The sequence below is a fragment of the Netta rufina genome (assembly GCF_964035555.1).
Source record: "Netta rufina genome assembly, chromosome: 2".
Classification (NCBI taxonomy): domain Eukaryota; kingdom Metazoa; phylum Chordata; class Aves; order Anseriformes; family Anatidae; genus Netta; species Netta rufina.
The window spans coordinates 142690074-142708917 of record NC_140124.1 but is presented as its reverse complement, the minus strand read 5'-3'; the positions used below and the strand labels follow the sequence as shown (position 1 = coordinate 142708917).

The 18844-nt window shown below is 36.2% G+C and overlaps 1 protein-coding gene across 3 annotated transcripts in view; it reads left to right on the top strand.

Annotated features, from left to right (window-relative positions):
- The window catches only part of CSMD3 (CUB and Sushi multiple domains 3), a gene marked incomplete at both ends in the record, with an annotated part of 670606 nt that overhangs the window by 229983 nt on the left and 421779 nt on the right, over nt 1–18844 (top strand). For all 3 annotated transcript variants that reach the window (XM_084281281.1, XM_084281280.1, XM_084281279.1), the window contains one exon: nt 2292–2404. In XM_084281281.1, coding sequence (XP_084137407.1) covers nt 2292–2404 — 113 coding nt within the window. The remainder of the gene's footprint in view (nt 1–2291; nt 2405–18844) is intronic.

Genomic DNA, 18844 nt, shown 5'->3' with positions numbered 1-18844 from the left:
CTGAAATGATCACTTAGTGGGTTTCCATAGTATAAAAACATTCTAAAGCAAGTATTTGCAGGCCCTTAAATAACAAGTTGTGACAGCCAGACATTTTGTCAGATATGATAGTCCCTTAGGGAAAGAGGGCACTAACACAGTTTCGGAAATTTGGACAATGGTCTTAAAACAAATTCCATTTTCAGATAGCTTGGTTGTGAAAAGATGTAAGGAACACTACCACCTCCAAGTTGTTTTTCTTTCAAAATCTTCCTTACAAAACAATGTCACCTACACAAGCTTATTAGACATTTTTAAGGGATACTTTTTATATTTCTTCACTTCTAAATTACTTGTTTCACTGTGAATACAGTTGACTTCAAATGTACCTTGATCATTGTCCATAACAATAACTAAACCAATTCAGAATCTGGAATTGAGTAATGGTAGAGCCAAGCAAATTCCTTAAGGCTGACCCCCAAAAGAAATTGGTTTTACCCTGAGAATGCAAGCAATTTCTTTCAGTGCTACAAAGGTCACTTTCCCATCCACCCCAGCACAGTTTTCAGCCAAGGCTGTAATAATACAGAGAAATCAGGACCACTTCCTCATCTAGAAACCATGTACACACTAATGAAATAATGGTTGAATTAGTTTTTGTTAAAATTATCATTGTAGTCATCTAACTTTACTGCAAAGTTGTAAAAACCAGAGCTCAGAACTTTCAGATTCTTTCTTCCAGTTTTCTTTTTGTTGCTGGCTTGCTAGGTGATTGAAGTAGTTTCCTCCATGTGCATGATTTTCTCTGTCTGTAAAATGGAGATAAAAATACTGATAATGACATTATTGTACGTTGCAAAGCCACTTTAAAGGTTAGATGAAAAGTCCTCTGTAAAAGCAAGAAATTACTAAAACTAAATCTCACTAGTAGATTGCCTGAATAGCTGAAAAATATATTGGATTACTGATTTGAAGGATTTTTTATCAAAAGCTTATTCACCTTTTGACATTCACTTCATCTATTAAAAGCAAAACAACAAAACAAAACAAACAACAACAAAGCAAACAAACAAATTTACCTCTAATTCAGACCTTCATAATGAGCAAGTCAAGATGAAAGGCTACAGTAATTGGAACAATGTCCTAACAATAAAAACAGAAAAGCAAGAAAAACTACAACAAAAAATAGGTTCTATACAGGGCCTGACTTCTTTTGAGTTAATTTTCTTCATGGCAGTCTATATGGTTCTGTAGCTTGGGTCTGTGACGAAAACAGAGTTGCTAACACCCCAGTGTTCTGGCTGTTACTGAGCAGTGCCTGCACGACGTCAAGGCTTTCTCTTTTTATCTCTCTGCTGCCACAGGCTGTGGCAGGGCAAGGTGCTGGAAGGATACAAAAGCTGAAGAGGGGACCCAAACTGATCTTAGGGATATTCCATCCATACAACATCGTGGTCAGCAATAAAAACTGAGGAGAGGGGGCTTTGAGGGCAGGTAGATACTGTTTGAAGACTGGCTAGGTCTTGTCTGTGGGAAGAGCAGAGTGATTGCTTTTGTATCATTGGATTCCCCCCCACCCCCTGGTTTGAGTTATTAAGCTGTTTTTTTAAGCTGTATTTATCTCAACTTGATGAGTTTTCTAGATTTCACCCTTCCTGTTCTCTCCCCTGTCCTGCTGTAAGGGGAGGGGGACCAAACGAGCAGCTGTGTGGTGTTTGGCTGATGGATGGGGTCAATCCACCACAATTCCCTTCTCTTCTAATAACTGGTTTGCATATTCACTGAAGCCACAGAGTGACAGTTACTTCTGTTTTCCCTGAATTTAGAGAAGTATTAACCTTTGAAAAATGCGTCTGTTTTACAGTTTTCAGTGGTCTGCATGATTTAAGCTCTCCTGTGCCGTATCTTGAACATGAAAGCCACAGGGTGCAATACCTTTCCTGCTGCCCAGAGCAGTGTTCTGCCTAACTTGTCCACTGACCTAGATAGACACAAAATCTTTCTAGCCTGAGCGTTATGATAATGCTGTGCCTGATCAGTAGCGTGACTGTACGGTTTCCAGATTAGCGCTGATTTGTATCCCATCACTTTGTCATGCAGAGTGGACAATGTTGTCTGTTCACACTTGTCATAACATATTATTCAAGGATATATAAAGTCTCACTCACCAGCATTATGAATTGCATGTGTGTTTAAAAAAGAAAAAAAGATTCCGTACAAGATCTTTGTCAGAGCTTTATAAAAATGTACTGATCTTCAGCCTTGATATTTTTTATTTTATCTTTTATTAATATTTTTTTATTTTGATTTAGGCTCTCTGGCATGAATATACCTCCTCCAGTTATCAGCAACAAAAATTGGCTCAGACTACATTTTGTAACAGACAGCAATCATCGATACCGTGGATTTAGTGCTCACTACCAAGGTACATTTATATAAATACATTTCTTTTGTTGTTGTTGTTGTTGTTTTTATTAAAAAAAAAAAAAAAAAGCTTGAAGTCATGGGGGAAATGGGAAGATCTATTTTACATTTAGAGAAAAAAATCCCTATAAAGGTGTAGTTTGTATTTACATGAATGATAAAGTCAGCTGCGTGACATACCAAATTACAGTATATTCGAGTATGAGTCGTGTGTATATGTATAGTTTATAAATATAACATTACAGCAGGTATCTATTTCACTCTCCCCTGTGCAGTACTTAGCTTTTAAAATGGTCCTGGTTTCTGAAAGAGATTGCAAAACACATGCAGAAATAATGTTTTTTATTATTAAAATATGCGTTTGCCTCTATGGTCTTGTAAATCATGTTTGTAAAACAGTGAGTAAGTTTCTATTTACAAATGTGGCATTTCATCACTATTATCTCGTACTACCTATTTATGAATGCATTGTGCTATTAAGGGTTCAATTAACCTGTAAGATTCTTATCCACTGTTTTTATGAACAAGCATTATTTTGAATAAGAGTGAAAACATTTGAAGCATTAACTTGGGAGTATCGCCATTTGGAGCAAGATCATTATCATGATGAAGTGCTGATAAAAACTGTGCTTCATTAGTGTATTGTAATACTGTCTACTTTTTCACAAACATTACTGTAAATAATATCTTTCAGTATCTATGGTCTACCAGTGGATCTTCAATGAACAGTAGCTCTTTTTGGGCTCTTTTGCATTTCCGTTTATCTGTTGAAAAAAAAAAATCATAGCACTCCTATTTATGAGACTTAGTTCAGGAATTTCTTTTACATTTCTCCATTCTAATTCAGCATAGGAAATATTAGCTACATAAATGTTTGCAGAATCTGGTAAAATTAATCAACTAATATAAAAATTACAGCTAACAATTTTTTTTTTTTCACGTAACTTATCCTATAACTTTTTAGTACTGTGTGCTTGCCTCAAATAATACATTCTATACAAGAACACAGTAGAATTTGATTACTAATTAGGCAAATATGTTTACCTGTATTTAGACTCTGTTAGATTTTGTAATGTGTACCGTAAGTGACTTCAGTGAAAAGGAGCCTACTTACTGTAGGCAAAGCTTCTGTAACTCTTATAAAAAGGCACTGACATCTTTTTCATGGCATCCTTCATACCCAATACAATAAACCACGTACTTTACTGGAAGATATCTAGCTTATGGTACTGTTGAAAACAAGTAGAAATTTTGTGTTGGATCCTACTCAACAATTGAGAAACAATGTGATAACTATTTTGGCAGATTGTAATTTGCATTGAGCAGATGTTCATTTTTGAATTATCAAGAACAAACTAAATCTAAGATGGCACACTCACATTCCTGCCAGAAGTGTTTTTCAGAAAAAAACAGAAGTGCTAGCTTAAGGAGAATAGACTTTTGTCTAGTTTTTGGCAAGTCACATAAAATACTTTAATGGTCAGGTTTCAGAAATTTGAATATGCTGTGTAACTGCAGTTTCTCTTCACCACCTAATATGCCTAAATTTGTAGTGATTATGTTATAGAATTCTTATTATTGTTTTGCTCATTTAATTTTTAATGATGTACTTCTGAATGTTAAAGTGTACTCTATACTTAGTTGTGAAAGGCTGTGGTATAAAGAAATTAAGAAAATATCTTTTACAGCTTTTTGAAAGAAACTGATATATGGACAGTAATTTCAGCACGCAAAAGCATTAAATGTTCATACTCAAGCAGATATGATCATTACAAGTTGAACTTGACAGTAGAAAATGAAATATGTAAGGTCAGGTAATAGAGATGAGTAGTCTCTGAGATGATGTAGACTGTAGGAGAGTGTAAGGAAAGGAAGTAAACATACTAAAAATATTTCATAAGTTTAGAAATCAAGAATGTATACAAAATTTATTTATTTTTAAGAAGAAAAGCCTTCATTTTATCAGAGTCAACTTTAAGCCCTTTTGTAAAGACAATTTTCAATCACTAATTTCACTGGTATATTGACACAAGTTGTCACAAAAGAAGATGATTAATAAAATCAAAAACAGTTATTCCAAAGGGCAGTGTGATACAGATAGATGAGAAAGATTTTCTTATCAGGAGTTTATTTCCACTTCACTTTTGAGAACATATCTGATAATACTCTCAATATATTACATTTTTACCTTATTCTTTTTTTTTTAATGCTGTAATAACTTCATTGCAAAAGCACACTCTTTCACCTGCTTAGTTAAGATGAATATTAATTTAACTTTTTCTGGCTTCCTTCTGTAACTAGAATTAGTAATTTCTTATCACTTCATCTACTTTAGCTTTCTTTATTGCATTTTTCTCTCTTTCTAAGGAAAAATTTCAAATTCTGAGCTTCAGAATACTACATAATTGTCTTATTTCATCACTGCTTGGCACTTCAACACTCCTTTCACCTAATCACTCCCTTGGCTAGCTGTTGTTTGCAGAACTGCGTATTTTGTGCTAATATATTTGTGAGGTGGGTTGACCCTGACTGACGGCAAAGCACCCACAAAGCCACTTGCTCACTTCTCTCTTGCCCTGCTTTGGGATAAGGCAGAAAATAGGGAGAATACAATCCAGAAAACATGTGGGTTGAAACAAAGATAAGGAATATCATTTATCAATTACCATCATGGTCAAAACAGACTTGACTTGGGAAATTTGACTTCAGAACATTCAGTTACTGGCTTGGGTGTTAGGAAACAAAGATGCATTGAAATAGCTAGAGAAAACACTTCTCCTCCTTTTGCAGGCTTATCTTTGCTCCAGACACCTCTCATTCCTCTTCCTCATATCTACACATTACATACACCTAAGTCTATTCTAAGAGTTGATAGGCACTGTTGATGGTTGGAGCCAGAGCATAGGAGTTTGTTTCTGCTTCTCCTCCTTTCTCACTTTTTTCTTCTGACATGCATTCCTTTTTACTCATTTCCTCTCTCTGGGTAAACAGCTGGCTACAGTCTCTTTAGGGAAGTACATGCTCAACATAGGTTATCCATGGGATACAGTGATACATGGGATACCCCTTTGGGGTATTACCATTCTGCAACAGAGCACTTCCTCTTTCTCTAGTCTTGTTCTTTTATATCAGTGCTTACCCCTTTTTCTTCAATATGCTTTCACACAGGTACAACAAATTCCCCCTGAAGGGCTCAGATGTGTCTTGTTGTGGGTCTACTGCAGAGCCAGCTGGAACTAGCTGTGACCTGCATGGGGCAGCCCCTGACTTTCTGTCATAAAAGTAAAAAATGTAACCCCCCTGCTGCCAAAACTTTGCCATTTATACCCAATACAATCTGCAAAAACTTGTTAGTTATTTTATTAAAATGAAACAAAATAAACCAGGTTATATGATCACTGTTACACAAAATATGAAATACCGGAATCTTATTTCATTCCATTCTCATATCTTTATTTATTTTTTAAATGTTTTTTTGTTGTTGGTATTTTTTTTTGTTTCTTTTTCACAAGGTAGCCTCATGCAGTGTAGCTTCAGTGTAACATCTCAAGCTACTGTGACCTAACCATTTCAAAAGAAGAATAACAATGTTGCTATACAAATCCTTAAAAATAAGGTGCATATCCAAAAATCTAGGGAAATTACATAATATGTCCTAAACAACCTTTTAATTTCATTAATTGTAATTTTCTTAATTTTCTGTTTAAGGCTTCAGTCTTGCAAACACCTGTGAAAATGTATAATTTGGCTTATCCAGAACAAATGAAATTTACTGAGGTATACGAAACTAAGGGAAACTGTCAGCTTCATGCGAGTACACGGTCATGCATGTTATGTGCATTAAATCCTTTTAATAGGTATTTTCATTCATGAAAGGTAGTGAATTATACGTTTCTTAACAGATATTTGCAAATGATAATCAAAGTGATATATGTTAATTAGAAAAGAATCAAAATGATTTCTCCCTCCACCCTATCCAGGTTATAGTGTCATAACCAAGACACAATTGTTCTTTTTCATCACGTTTCTGCATTTCTTTCTATTCACTGAAGGTTTTTCATCTTGGTGTTTTCTATCCTTACTGCTTTGTTAAAACTCCTTTTGAGTTAGAAATTTTTTACTGAACTACAGCCAAAGCCTTTTGGATCTTCCTGAAGCTGCTGCTGCAATGTCTCTCAGCACTGGTAATCCTCTTTTGCTGTTTTTAAAATTAGTTGTTCTTTTTTACTCCGTCCATTCACTGTTCCTATAAAATTTCCTTGTGCTTGCTACTTTCTGTTGGCTAGTTTTTGCACCCCATCACTTATGTATGAATCCATAATGCTATCCAAGTGGACAGAAGGGATTAAGGTAGCTTCACAGCTTCTAGTCTTATAGATGGGAGTACACAATCTTCAATATTCTTTATGTCAAGCATACCTTGATTCTGAAAGGGCTTTTGGAAAAGAATTCTCCATTTTCTAATAGCTAAACATTACTTTAAGACTCTGTAACTTTGCTTTCTTTTGAGATCCAGCATCCTCTCTTTCTTTCTCATCCTTTTTAAAGCTTTGGAAGGTTACAGTGATAGCCCTGTACTTGCTGTTCAGCTCACTTGTGAAATCAACTTCCTAACTACTTAGGCTTTCTCCACCCTTTCTCGTGTGTAGTAATTCAGTTGCACTGTTTAGGCCATACACAAAATAATACTCAAGAACAAAATAGTATCAGATATGTCAGTTGAGTACACTAATATACAATACACAGTAATCATGTCTGCCTTCTATTAAGAATCTTTGCTTATAGGAAAATACAGATGAAGGGATGAAACATATCCATAAGCTTTTCAGAATAGGATAAAATTTAGCTGTCATTCTCATGTGTGAAAAGCATCCAAATGGTTACTCTGCCTAAAACTTGACAGTGAGCTAAGTGTAGCTGAATAAGGTGAATGCCAGCACTTTCAATGTGTCCAGTATGGAGAAAACTGGCACTCAACCTTTCACTGTTTGATATTCTGTTGTTCTTTTTTCTTTATGTTATTTTGCATATGAATAGAAATCTGTCTTCATTCAGAAATGATTTATGGAGCTAGACTTTTTGTTTGTTTTGCTTTGAGAGATAATTTGAAGCAATTGGCAGCCAAGTAAAAAACTTCTTACTCCAAAGTAAATACTACTGATCTGCCTCAGAATATTTTGGCTAGAATTGCCAGAAGGGGAAAACCATCTTCATCACTTTTTTTCAGAAACTCTAACAACTTAAATGCAATTTGTCTTTACTTATCTCAAAACCTGTTGCAACTAACAGTACACAATACTTCTGCTGGAAGACTCAGCAGTTATGACAAGGTTGTAGGTGAGATCCAGCTTCAAGAAGTCTACATCAAAATGTAGATACCTCTGTTTTGTCATCTGTAGGTTTTCTCTAAATACCTACTAAATCTGGACACAATTCATCCGTCCACAGATACACATGCACTGACATATGAGATAGGGTATCTAAGGTATCTTTATGGTGCTGACAGAAGTGCATGTGCTTTTCTGGCATTTGGAGATGAAGCAAGATATTATAAAAGCAGTGTGTTATGAAGTATCAAAATTGGACCAAAATTTGGACCAAACTACATATAGGAAGATTTAAGGAAGATTAACCCCCACGCTTTGGGAAGGTCAACCTACTGCTGGTACAGGTTGCAGTTACACAGATGACCATATGGGAGGGGCTGGGTAGAGATGCTCTAGAGTAAACGACACATCTGCATAGTATTAGCAAATTAGAATTTACAGGAGACCATACCCTTCTGTACAGGAACTAGAAGAAGTCAAAGAACACGTAAAATGGCAACTAACAGCATTTAGGCAGGTATTATATGCAGTGCAAGGGTTGTTCTTTGAGATGGATTAAAATGCTGTATTTTACTGACTACATTGATTAATTTCTGTTGATTATAATATGAGTTTGTACACCTAGGACAAGTCCAGACACACAAATGTAGGTGTCTTAATCTCGGATGGGATTTCACATGAAGTGAAGTTTAATATCAGCACATTCATGGGATCTTGAGATTCCCTGAGAGAAATTAAAGTGCTGCATCACTTCAGTTACAGCCATAGAAGTGGTTGTAATATAAAATAGAAGGTCGTATAAAGAAGTTGCTTGTTGCATTGTTAATTTATTTGGCAGATAAGCTTTTCGTTTGTTTGGTGATTGCTTTTTTTTTTGTTGTTGTGGTGTTGGGTTTTTTTGTTTGTTTATTTGTTTTTAACGACAGACATCTAATTCTCAGTGTTGTAGATTCATAGCCCTTTATAGACCCTGAAGTCCTGTTGTCAAAATACAGCCCAGATAGTTACCTGATTTAGCAGTAGACAGAAAAAAGGAATCTTCTTTTCATAGAAGGAAACTTTTCATCAGATTTTTTTTCCCCTAGGCGTAAGAACTTAAATTTCATATATTGTCCCAGAAGTAAATGTTTGCAGCAGAGTTTCATACTCATGGGTCTGTTAGCCTTGCTTCATCTTGCTTCATCTTACTTTCTGAGCAGATGATTTTTCACCTTTGCATTCTTGAGATGTCTTTTATGTACAGCTATTCATCGACACAATGACAGTGCATAGAATGACATTGTTTTTTCTGTAATCAAGTCAGAGGAGAACTATTTCTCTATTTCATTTCCCTCCCCTTTTAAAATGTATTTTTAGAATTCTCACATTTATAGGTTTTAATAAAATTATTGTTGAATGTTAATTTAGTTCTGTTACTGCATATGGAACTGGAAGGATCCATTTCTAAAGTTTCACTTCAGTGTTTTCTACTTCAAATAAGAACACAAGTCTTAAATAAATAAATAAATAAGAGCTAAGTTTGAAATTGAAAATTTCAAATGCATGCTAATGTTTAAATTGATGGACTGTATTTTCACTCTGGAATTAATGTTGTGATATAGTATAGAGTCCTTCCTAATTTTTTTGATGATTTAATAGGTGTGTCTTCTTAATTTTACATATTCTTAAAAAAAAACAAAAAACACAACATGAGTATTTTAGTTGCATTCAAATGTTTTAATGTGTTTAATATTCTACACATGCTCATTGTTTACAAAAGAGAGAGACTATGTTTTATGTACCACTGGCTTTAAGTAATTTCAAGTCCTTTATGGAAGAGGAAAAAATGTACTGAATTATTCTTGACTTCAAGTTAGCTAAGATACTTCATTTTGATAAGGTCAAAACAGTAATACATTAATCTGAATATCTGCTTCATGACCACCAATCACTGTAACATACTGCACTGATAATCTGTTCATTTCAGGATAAAACAGGGAAAAAGGTGGGATAAAGCACTGCTATACAGTCAGAATATCTATTGGTACAGAAACTGTTGGAACACTCTGTTTCCCCTTTGAAAATGGTGACATTCAAATGTTCCTATAATATACTTGGGCTTTTTCAGGAAGTGACTTAATTTTCGTGTGGAAAATTTATTTATTTTTTCTTAGATAATTAAAAGCGATAAGCCATTTGAGTTAATTTTTGAATGCTATTGACCACTATGTAGTTTAGTGGGAACATAAACAAACCTTAAATAGTCTAATTTTGGAAAACAGATTTTAAGCGTTAGAATGAATACTGTCAGTTACATCAGATAGAAGTATTTCTGCTGGATGATTTCCCCTTCCCCCACACCTCACTCCTTTTTTTTTTTTTCCCGGCCTAACATTCTCTTCTTATTTAATTTTAGGAGGTCATTTTCCATTTTCAGGATCTTTTCTGTGGTGTTAGGGGACATCCAAGTACAGAGTGAGATAATTTTGATAATAGCCAGATGTAGAGAACTAGATAATGAAATAACTGAATGTGGGATTTTTTGGTGTCTTGCCTCATATTTAAGTTTGTCATATACTTTCTAACCAGACTGTGTACCCTATGGTACAGAACTACCCTTTCTCTCTGTCTCCATTTCTTTTTTTCAGACAGCTTGTTTGTTGCTTAGTTGCTTGAGAGCACTTGAACTTTTGTTGTGCTTTTGTACTTTAAAGATAGATGCAGTAGTTTTTATAGTTTATTGTATGAACAGAACTGTGTTGAAACATAAAATATGTGAAATATAATTGCTTTGTTCTTTTGAATGTTTCCCCTGCATTATTTTTGAAGACTCTAATCACATCATATGCATGAAGACTGAGTATTAGCCAAAATTAGTATTAGTTTCCTGCCTAAAGATAAGAAAGCTACTATTTTTCCAGTGGAGAAATTAGATTCAAAATTCTGTTCTGCAGTATGAAAATGGAAATGAGCCATGCAATATGGTGCGTCAGAAGTTATTTCTTACTGTTAAATAAGATACTACTTTTTTTACTTATTCACAGTATAGGTGAGGGTGATGATGTTTGGCTTTACTCTTCAAAGCTAAGATTATCTCATTACAGAAGTAAAAACATGTGCAAAGTATCCTCCAAACGCCTTGGTAAATAAGATTTTATATCCTCAAATCTATTGAATGATAAGTCTAGCTTTTAATAACTTCTGCTCTAAATAAGGAATGTGAGAGTATTCTGAACTACCTTTTCAGTTTCCAGCTACACTACTTCCACTTTGGTTCCACTCAGTGGATCTTTTTATATGTTAATAATGGGTACTCTATTTGTGTACTGTATTAGTAGCATTACCTTAAAGATGAAAATTTAACTTCCCCCCCCCATTCACAAACAACTGGAATTTAATAAACACGTATACTGTCACAGAATGTGTACACGAGAAAGGTGTCCTTTCACCTTGTGTTATCATTTCTAAAGTCTCTCATATTCCTCTAAATCCTTTGCATTCATTTCCATTGCTATCTCACTTAAATGTGACTCATCTCCCTTTTCATCATTCTTACCTTCAATCTCTTCTTAGCAGTTTGGCCAGAAAGTTGGCAAAGATACTTCTGCCATGCTTTGTGAGGGGCACCTTCATTGCCTCAAGAAACAGCAAACTATCATCACTATACCTAGGCAGAGGTTCATTTTAACAAGCAGCATGTGAGACACTTGTACCAGTTTCCTAAATCATCATGACATTGATTGTCTTTGTGTGACTGGGATCTCAGAGTTACATAGTCTTCCTGGTACATTTCTGAGGAATTCAAAGACCTTAGCTTGTGCTAGTTCTTTGTAACTTTCTTAGCATAGCAAGCACTGAAAAAATAATCTTAACTTGCAAGTAAAATGGTGGTCTCTGTTGATCATTACTATTTTCAGTAATATCGTCAAGCTCTTCTATTCTAAGATAGTCGAAGTGCACCACACAGTTCTAAGGTTAGAGTGCCTGAAAAAGCTAGCTAAATGTTAGAAAGGAATGGAGGACAAAACAGAAAATACACCACTGTATAAATCAATCTGTACTTTGACTCCTGTTGGTGCTGTGGTCTATGCATTTCAGAAAAAAATCAGATTTATTTTTTTTTTTAATAAAAATTCAGAAACAAAACCAAACGTTTATGTTAAAGAAACGACATTTAAACCTATGCTGTCTGGTTAAAGAGAGTATCAGTTAAAAGTTGCCATGGAAAATTAGCTTCAGTAAGTACTTAAAAAAGGGATTAAACTCAGAGAATAAATGCTTGCCTAGCTTCTTACTCTTGTTTCTTTATTCAATGAGGTAGAAATGGAAAATTTCTCCCAGTACCCTTACATTTTAATTGCTTGGTTATAAAATTAGGCTAAGTGAGTAATTTTTGGTCTTTGTTTCATCCAATGAATATTTAAATTCTCAGTATCAAGGGGAATAACTTGGGAGAAATTGAAAGAGATTTATACTTTTCTGATAGTTCAGAAATTCAACTGGAATGTGAAAAATGTATATCCTGATTTCCTCAAAAAGGAAGAAACTTGAACTGTACTTTCTGTATCCCAATGAAAACAAACAAACGAAAAATAAACAGTTAACTTGTAAAAAGAGTTATCTTCAATGCAGTCTAGTGCCTCAGACTTAGGCACTTGGGTCTGGCAGATACTTTATGCAGTAAACTGTTCTTCATACTGCCTTTTTAATAACAGGAATCATAGCAGAAATCAAAGTAAGCCGTAGAATAGTAGAAATGGAAATATTGGAACAAACAAAAGGGAGGCATCTAGTGTGACAGAACAGAAATAAAGAGTTAGGAAACTGTATATTATTTAAAACTGAATTATATTAGCTTAAAGCAGTATTGACTTTTCAAATGTGCCAGTATGGAAGAGAAGAGTAGTAATAGCTGATTTTTATGTAACATTTTATATACGTATTTCTAAATAATTTCACTATGGAATTAGTTATTCTTTCTGTTTTGGATGACAAAACTGAAGCACATGCTAATGAAGTGACTTGCTGAGAGTTGCCTGGAAAGTTCCTAGAAGAGTAAGGCACCTGAGTCTTTTGAGCCTCAATCCATGGCACCTGAAAACTAGGTAATGCTAACACTTTTCACAAAGCTGACAATTTCTTAGGTAGTAATGTTTTATTTTTGCTTACAGTACTTCCTTCTTGATGCCCCCTGATCTGTACAAATACATTGCGAAGAGAATTTTGAAGGACATATATTCAAATCAAATAAAGCTTATACAAAAGCAAATAGGAAAGGGCACTTTCACCTGGCATTCCCCTTCCTTCTCTCAATTATTAGTAAATTTGGGATTAAAGTCACAACCTTTTAATTCCTTATATATATATGTGTTAGTGTAACAAATAAGCATAGGGTGTATGTAGGTTTATAACTGGAGATACAAGAAGTAAGAATTTCTTTTCATTTGTATGCAGCATGGTGCTGCATAGTTTTTGTTTTTGTTTTTTTTCAGAAAAGAGTCATAAAAACCACAAGTTTAAATCATATTTTGCTCTGGAAAGTTCAAAAACCTCTATGTCTTAAGTAAATCAACAGTCAAAACAAATTTATGATTGCAGTCTTGAAAGAAATTTCAGTTTTAGGAAATTGACTTGTGGCTGGTTTTCTGAACCTGTCTGAGCACACTGTTTTGACACTTATGGAAAACCAGTCAGTAGTATTTACGCTAATAATCATTCATCTTCCCAATGACCCCAATGGAAGTTTATGAATATTAACCAATCTGGAAGAAATTCACAATTTTACCTCTTGTGGAGGCTAACAAAAACAAAAAATATTTAATACTTGCTGAGAATTCTCATTTAATTTTCATCCAGTAACGTTTTCTTACACATAAAAGAACTTACTGTGGGAACTCTGTGGAATCTTTCAGAAATTCTTGCCTCGGCCAACATGATCACAGTGCCATTTAATTTATGTGAAGTAAATACCTAGTAATGATGGTAAAACTGTTAGCAGTTCTATTAACAGCCAAATTCTAGTCATATATAACCAGAACCTAATGAAAGACACAGAAACATAATATGCTATAAGCATGTAGAAATTCAGAATAAAGAATGACCATTTCAATACAAGACCCATTCAAAAAGGTTTCCATTCTCTTTCATAATTACATTTTTGAGAAGGGAAAGGTTTTTAATTTTCAAACTCCACTTGGATGTGATCCTGTGTAACTTGCTGTAGGTGACCCTACTTGAGCAGGGGGGTTGGACTAGATGATGTCTGGAGGTCCTTTCCAACTTCAACCATTCTGTGATTATGTGATTCTGTGTAACTGAATTTTTGTCCCTCAAAACCACACAAAAAGGGTTTCTGCTGGTCAGAAATGCACACATAATCCAGGAAAGGCATGCTTAATACAAATTAATTACCATCACTGTAAGTTTACATAAAGTACTTTTGAAATGACAACACTGTGAGATAGACTGTGCAGAGGAAGATATGAAACTGATTATATTAATCCCAGTAATGTTTAAGTAATAGCTATTGAAAAATGTTTTTTATTAAGGACTTTAAGTTCTAAGAAATGGCATATACTGCAAAGAAATCCCTATGAGGAAAAAAAAATGTTTTCCTTTGTAAGGGAAACAAAGAAACAAACAAACAAACCAACAGATAATCCATTCTTAAAAAGTATTATATTTAGGATTTTATTGTTCCCAGGGGGTATTAAGACTGGAATATTGCTCATTTAACAGTTATAAAAATAATTTAATGGAAATAAATAAAAATACAAACAGAAGTTTGTAACACTAGTTGAGACATTAGTTTCCACAGTTTAGTCTCCTGATTCTGCAGTCTGTCTTTTGTGCTTTTTTTCCAAGTAACCTAGCCTAATATTAATCCTCATTTCTGTCTTTTGTTCCTTTTTATCATCTGCAACCTAAATCCTACTTCCACTTACCACTACCTCTTTCTTTGTCTTCATGGTCTGATGTAGTTAGAGTAGTTAGCTCTTTTTTACAGACAAAGAAATTACTGAAAGGAGGCCCCCATAGAACAGAAAGCCACAAAGCCATGTTTGGTTATTGACTCTAGAAAATTGGAAAAATCTGTGAAAATATTGAATTTCCATCTTTGGATGGAGGAATAGATTTTGTGATTGAGTTTAGGAATCTGTATGTCCTTGATTTAGATAAAGGTGATATTTTAGATAATCAGAGGAAGCTGAACAGCTTGAAAGGGTATTTTACTATCTCAACACATATAAGAAATATTGATAATTTCATAGAAATCTTTTTGTTTTTGAGAATATTCTTTAGAGCGATACATACCCATTATTTGCTTTTTTATTCAGGACAAATCTCTCAGGGAGTTCTTGTTTGTTTGTTTGTTTGTTTTTGTTTTTGTTTTTGTTTTTTCTTCCAGTGTCAGCTTTGAGTTTTTCTGGAAAATAAATTGTTGTGCTGACCTACAAAATTATATCCAAAAATTTGATTGTTGAAGTAGGTAGTTAGACTTGAGGGTAGGATATTTTTCTAAGAAAAAGTGGAAAGAATGTGTAGCATGTATATTATTTTAAACTTCTAGTTCAGATATGCATTTCTTTAAATACGTGATTCCATTTTAGAAAATGTAGCTGTTTAACACGCTTCTCTCTAACAAAAAAATGTTGTGTTTTAAAAAACAAGCCTAAATGGTTATGTCAGTGCATACATGTATAAAGAGGGTGATGAACCATATTCATCTCATTGGTGCCAAGTCTAAGTATAAATGATAATGGGCACCAACTGAAACTCAGGAAATGCCATTTAAACAGAAGAAACCTTTTTACTGAAAAGGTAATAAAAACTGGAACAACTTGCTGTCGTGGTTCCGCTCGAGTGGGCAGCCGAGCTCCACCACAGCCGCTCTCTCATTCCCCCTCCTCAAAGAGGAACGGGGAGAAAATATGTGAAAAGGGGCTCAAGGGTTGAGATAAGGACGAGAAAATCACTCAATAATTATTGTAACGGGCAAAACAGACTCAGCATAAGGAGATAGTAAGATTTATTGCCTATTACTAACAAGCGAGAGAAGTGAGAAAACAAAGGAAAAGAGAAAAAAAAAGAAAAGCACCTTCCCCCCAATCCACCCTCTTCCACCTCCTCCCCCCGAGCGGCGCAGGGGAACGGGGGAATGGGGGTTATGGTCAGTCTACAGCACTTCTTCTCTGCCGCTCCTTCTCGGTCACTCTCGTCCCCTGTGCTGTGGGGTCCCACCCACGGGATGCAGTCCTTGATGAACTGATCCGGCGTGGGCTTCCCACAGGCAGCAGCTCTTCCAGAACTGCTCCAGATATGGGTCCGTACCACGGGGTCCATCCCTCAGGAGAAAACTGCTCCAACCTGGCTCCCCCACGGACAGCAGCTCCTGCCAGGTCACCTGCTCCTGCGTGGGCTCCTCTCCACGGGCTACAGGTCCGGCCTGAAATCTGCTCCGGCAGGGGTCTTCCGCAGGCGGCAGCCTCCATCGGTGCAGGGCCACCTGCTCCACCGTGGTCTCCTCCACGGGCTGCAGCGTGGAACCCTGCTCCACCGTGGTACTCCATGGGCTGCAGGGGGACATCCTGCTTCACCATGGTCCTCACCACAGGCCGCAGGGGACTTCTGCTCCGGCGCCTGAAGCACCTCTCCCCCTCCTTCTTCACTGACCTTGGCACCTGCAAGGCTGTTCTCTCTCTCCCTGCTGATGTGTGGCGCAGCGTTTTTTTTCCCTGTCTTAAATATGCTCTCACAGAGGCGCAAACCAACATCGCTTATTGGCTCAGCTCTGGAAAACAATGGGGCCCTTACCAAACATGGGGCAGCTTCTAGATCTTTCTCACAGAAACCACCCCTATGGCTCCCTGCTACCAAAACCATGTAAACCCACTACACTTGCTCAGAAAAGCTGTAGAGTCTCTATCCCTGAATATATCCAAAACATGACACTATCATGAGCAACATGCTGTAGTTGACCCAGCTTTAGGAAATCAGTGGACTAGACAATCTCCAAAGGTGCCTTCCAACCCCAAACCATTCTTCAAAAATCTGCTGTTACCAGATATTCTGAGCAACCACTCTCCTCAGAACTCCTTAAGTACTATTAGCTAAGAAATGTAAGAAGTATTCGAAACCATCTAACATTTCTGAAAATCAAGTTGTTTTACTTTTAGATAGGGCACTCTACAGTAGAAAGAATACATTTGAAATTAACTGTAACACGTAAGTATTTAGCTTTAGGTATCTTGAAATTGTTGACTAATGGATCACTGGGGACATCTCCCAGGGAAGCTTTTCCTGAGGCAAAGTTCATGTTTTGTACTGGATGCCCATTTCATTGCTCAAAAGTTTGCTTACTGCCCACCTGATGCTGAGAGCACATAATGTTCTGTAGGAATAGCTTTATCTCTTTAAGTGGGTTTTGGATCATTATGTACACTGAAAGAACTTTCCTTCCTAGAGAATTGTTTTTGTCGCACTTGACCTTTCTTAAAAAGCATTACTAAAAACATTCCTTGTTTATTCAGTGTATTTTGACCTTTTAATGAAACAACAACAAAAATCATAGAATCATGGAATCATTTAGGTCATAAAAGACCAGATGGTACAGTTTCATTTTTAAGTAGTTCATTTTTATATTACTTTATAAGTAACATTTACTCTGTTTAGACATGAACTTAGTTTATTTATTCTGAGTGAGAAATAAGAGGGAATTACTTACCTCTTCTTAAATGTAATGCTTTTAATTGTATGTAGGCAGTGTACACTCGGGACAGCCCTAGCCCTGAGCATCTGGCATCTCCCTGAGGACAGAGGGGGGCTGGGGTCTGGGTCTGGCTGGGTGGGGCTCATGGCTGCACAAAGCAGTGCTGCGGAGAGCTGGAGACTGGCCCTGTGGTGGTCTCACCGGGGCAGGGGCTGACAGCCTCAGGGGCTGAAAAAGGATCCTGGGCCACAGGCAGGGATGAGGGAGACCTAGGGGATGTTGGGCAGAGCTGTTTATGCCCACCAGGGCCCTCAGAGTCCTGATAATCATATATTATATACCTCAGTGGTATATCATATGACTACATTACATAGAAATGTCATTACATAGAAGTGTAATTTAATACTGATATGTAAGACTTCAGGTCTAAAGTTAGTTGGATTGTAATGCCCTTATGCTATATAATGTTACACACAGTGGCCAAAGGGAACACAATTTATATGGAGTTAAAAATCTATTGTTATGTCAACTGATGTTTTTACAGTCTGACAGTCTAAATTTGCCCATTTATTTGGTCTTTTTCAAGCATATACTATATTTTTTTTGTGAACTACTTTATAAATAATCCACCGATTTTCATTTATTCTTCCACTGCTGAAGTTACTAACTTGTAAATTTAGAGGATAGTTGTTAACAGGCCATACTCTACCTGGAATCTAAGTGGAGTACTGCAAGGGTCTGTCATGGTACTAGTTCTGTTCAATGTTTTTACCGATGATCTAAAATCAGTAACAGAGTACAATCTCATCAGATTTGCACATGATGCCAAAATATCAGTCAATAGTCAATATAGTCATAGATAGATCCTTCCAGAGAGATGTAGAGAAGCTAGAGGAATGGGCCAACAGGAACTTTATGAAACTCAACAAGGACAAATGTAAGACAGAAGACAGGATGGCATAGTAATGGCAGGTAGCAAGCAGCTCTGCTGAAAAGGTCCTGTGGGTCCTGGCAGACGGCAATCAGAGCACAAGCCAGCAATGTGCTCTGGCAGCAATATTCTGTACTACATTAACAGGAATGTGTGATCAAAGGAAAGAATTATTGTCCTTTACTCAATACTCATGTGACCACAGCTGGAATAAGGCATCCAATTTTGATAGAGCAAGTTCAGTAGAGAGCTGCTGAGGCAGCTGGAGGCTGGAGCACTTGCCCTGTGAGGAGAGGCTGATGGAGCTGGTCTTGTTCACCCTGGAGAAGCCAGCAAAGCTAATAACAGCTTCCTGGTGTCTTCAAGGGGGTTATTGAAAAGTCAAAACCAAGCTTTTCATGGTGGAGTAGGGTTTGAGAAAGAGAGAAAGATGGCAGAGTTGGAAACAAGATCTTCAGACCATATATAAAGATAAACTTGCTGTGAATCTTACTT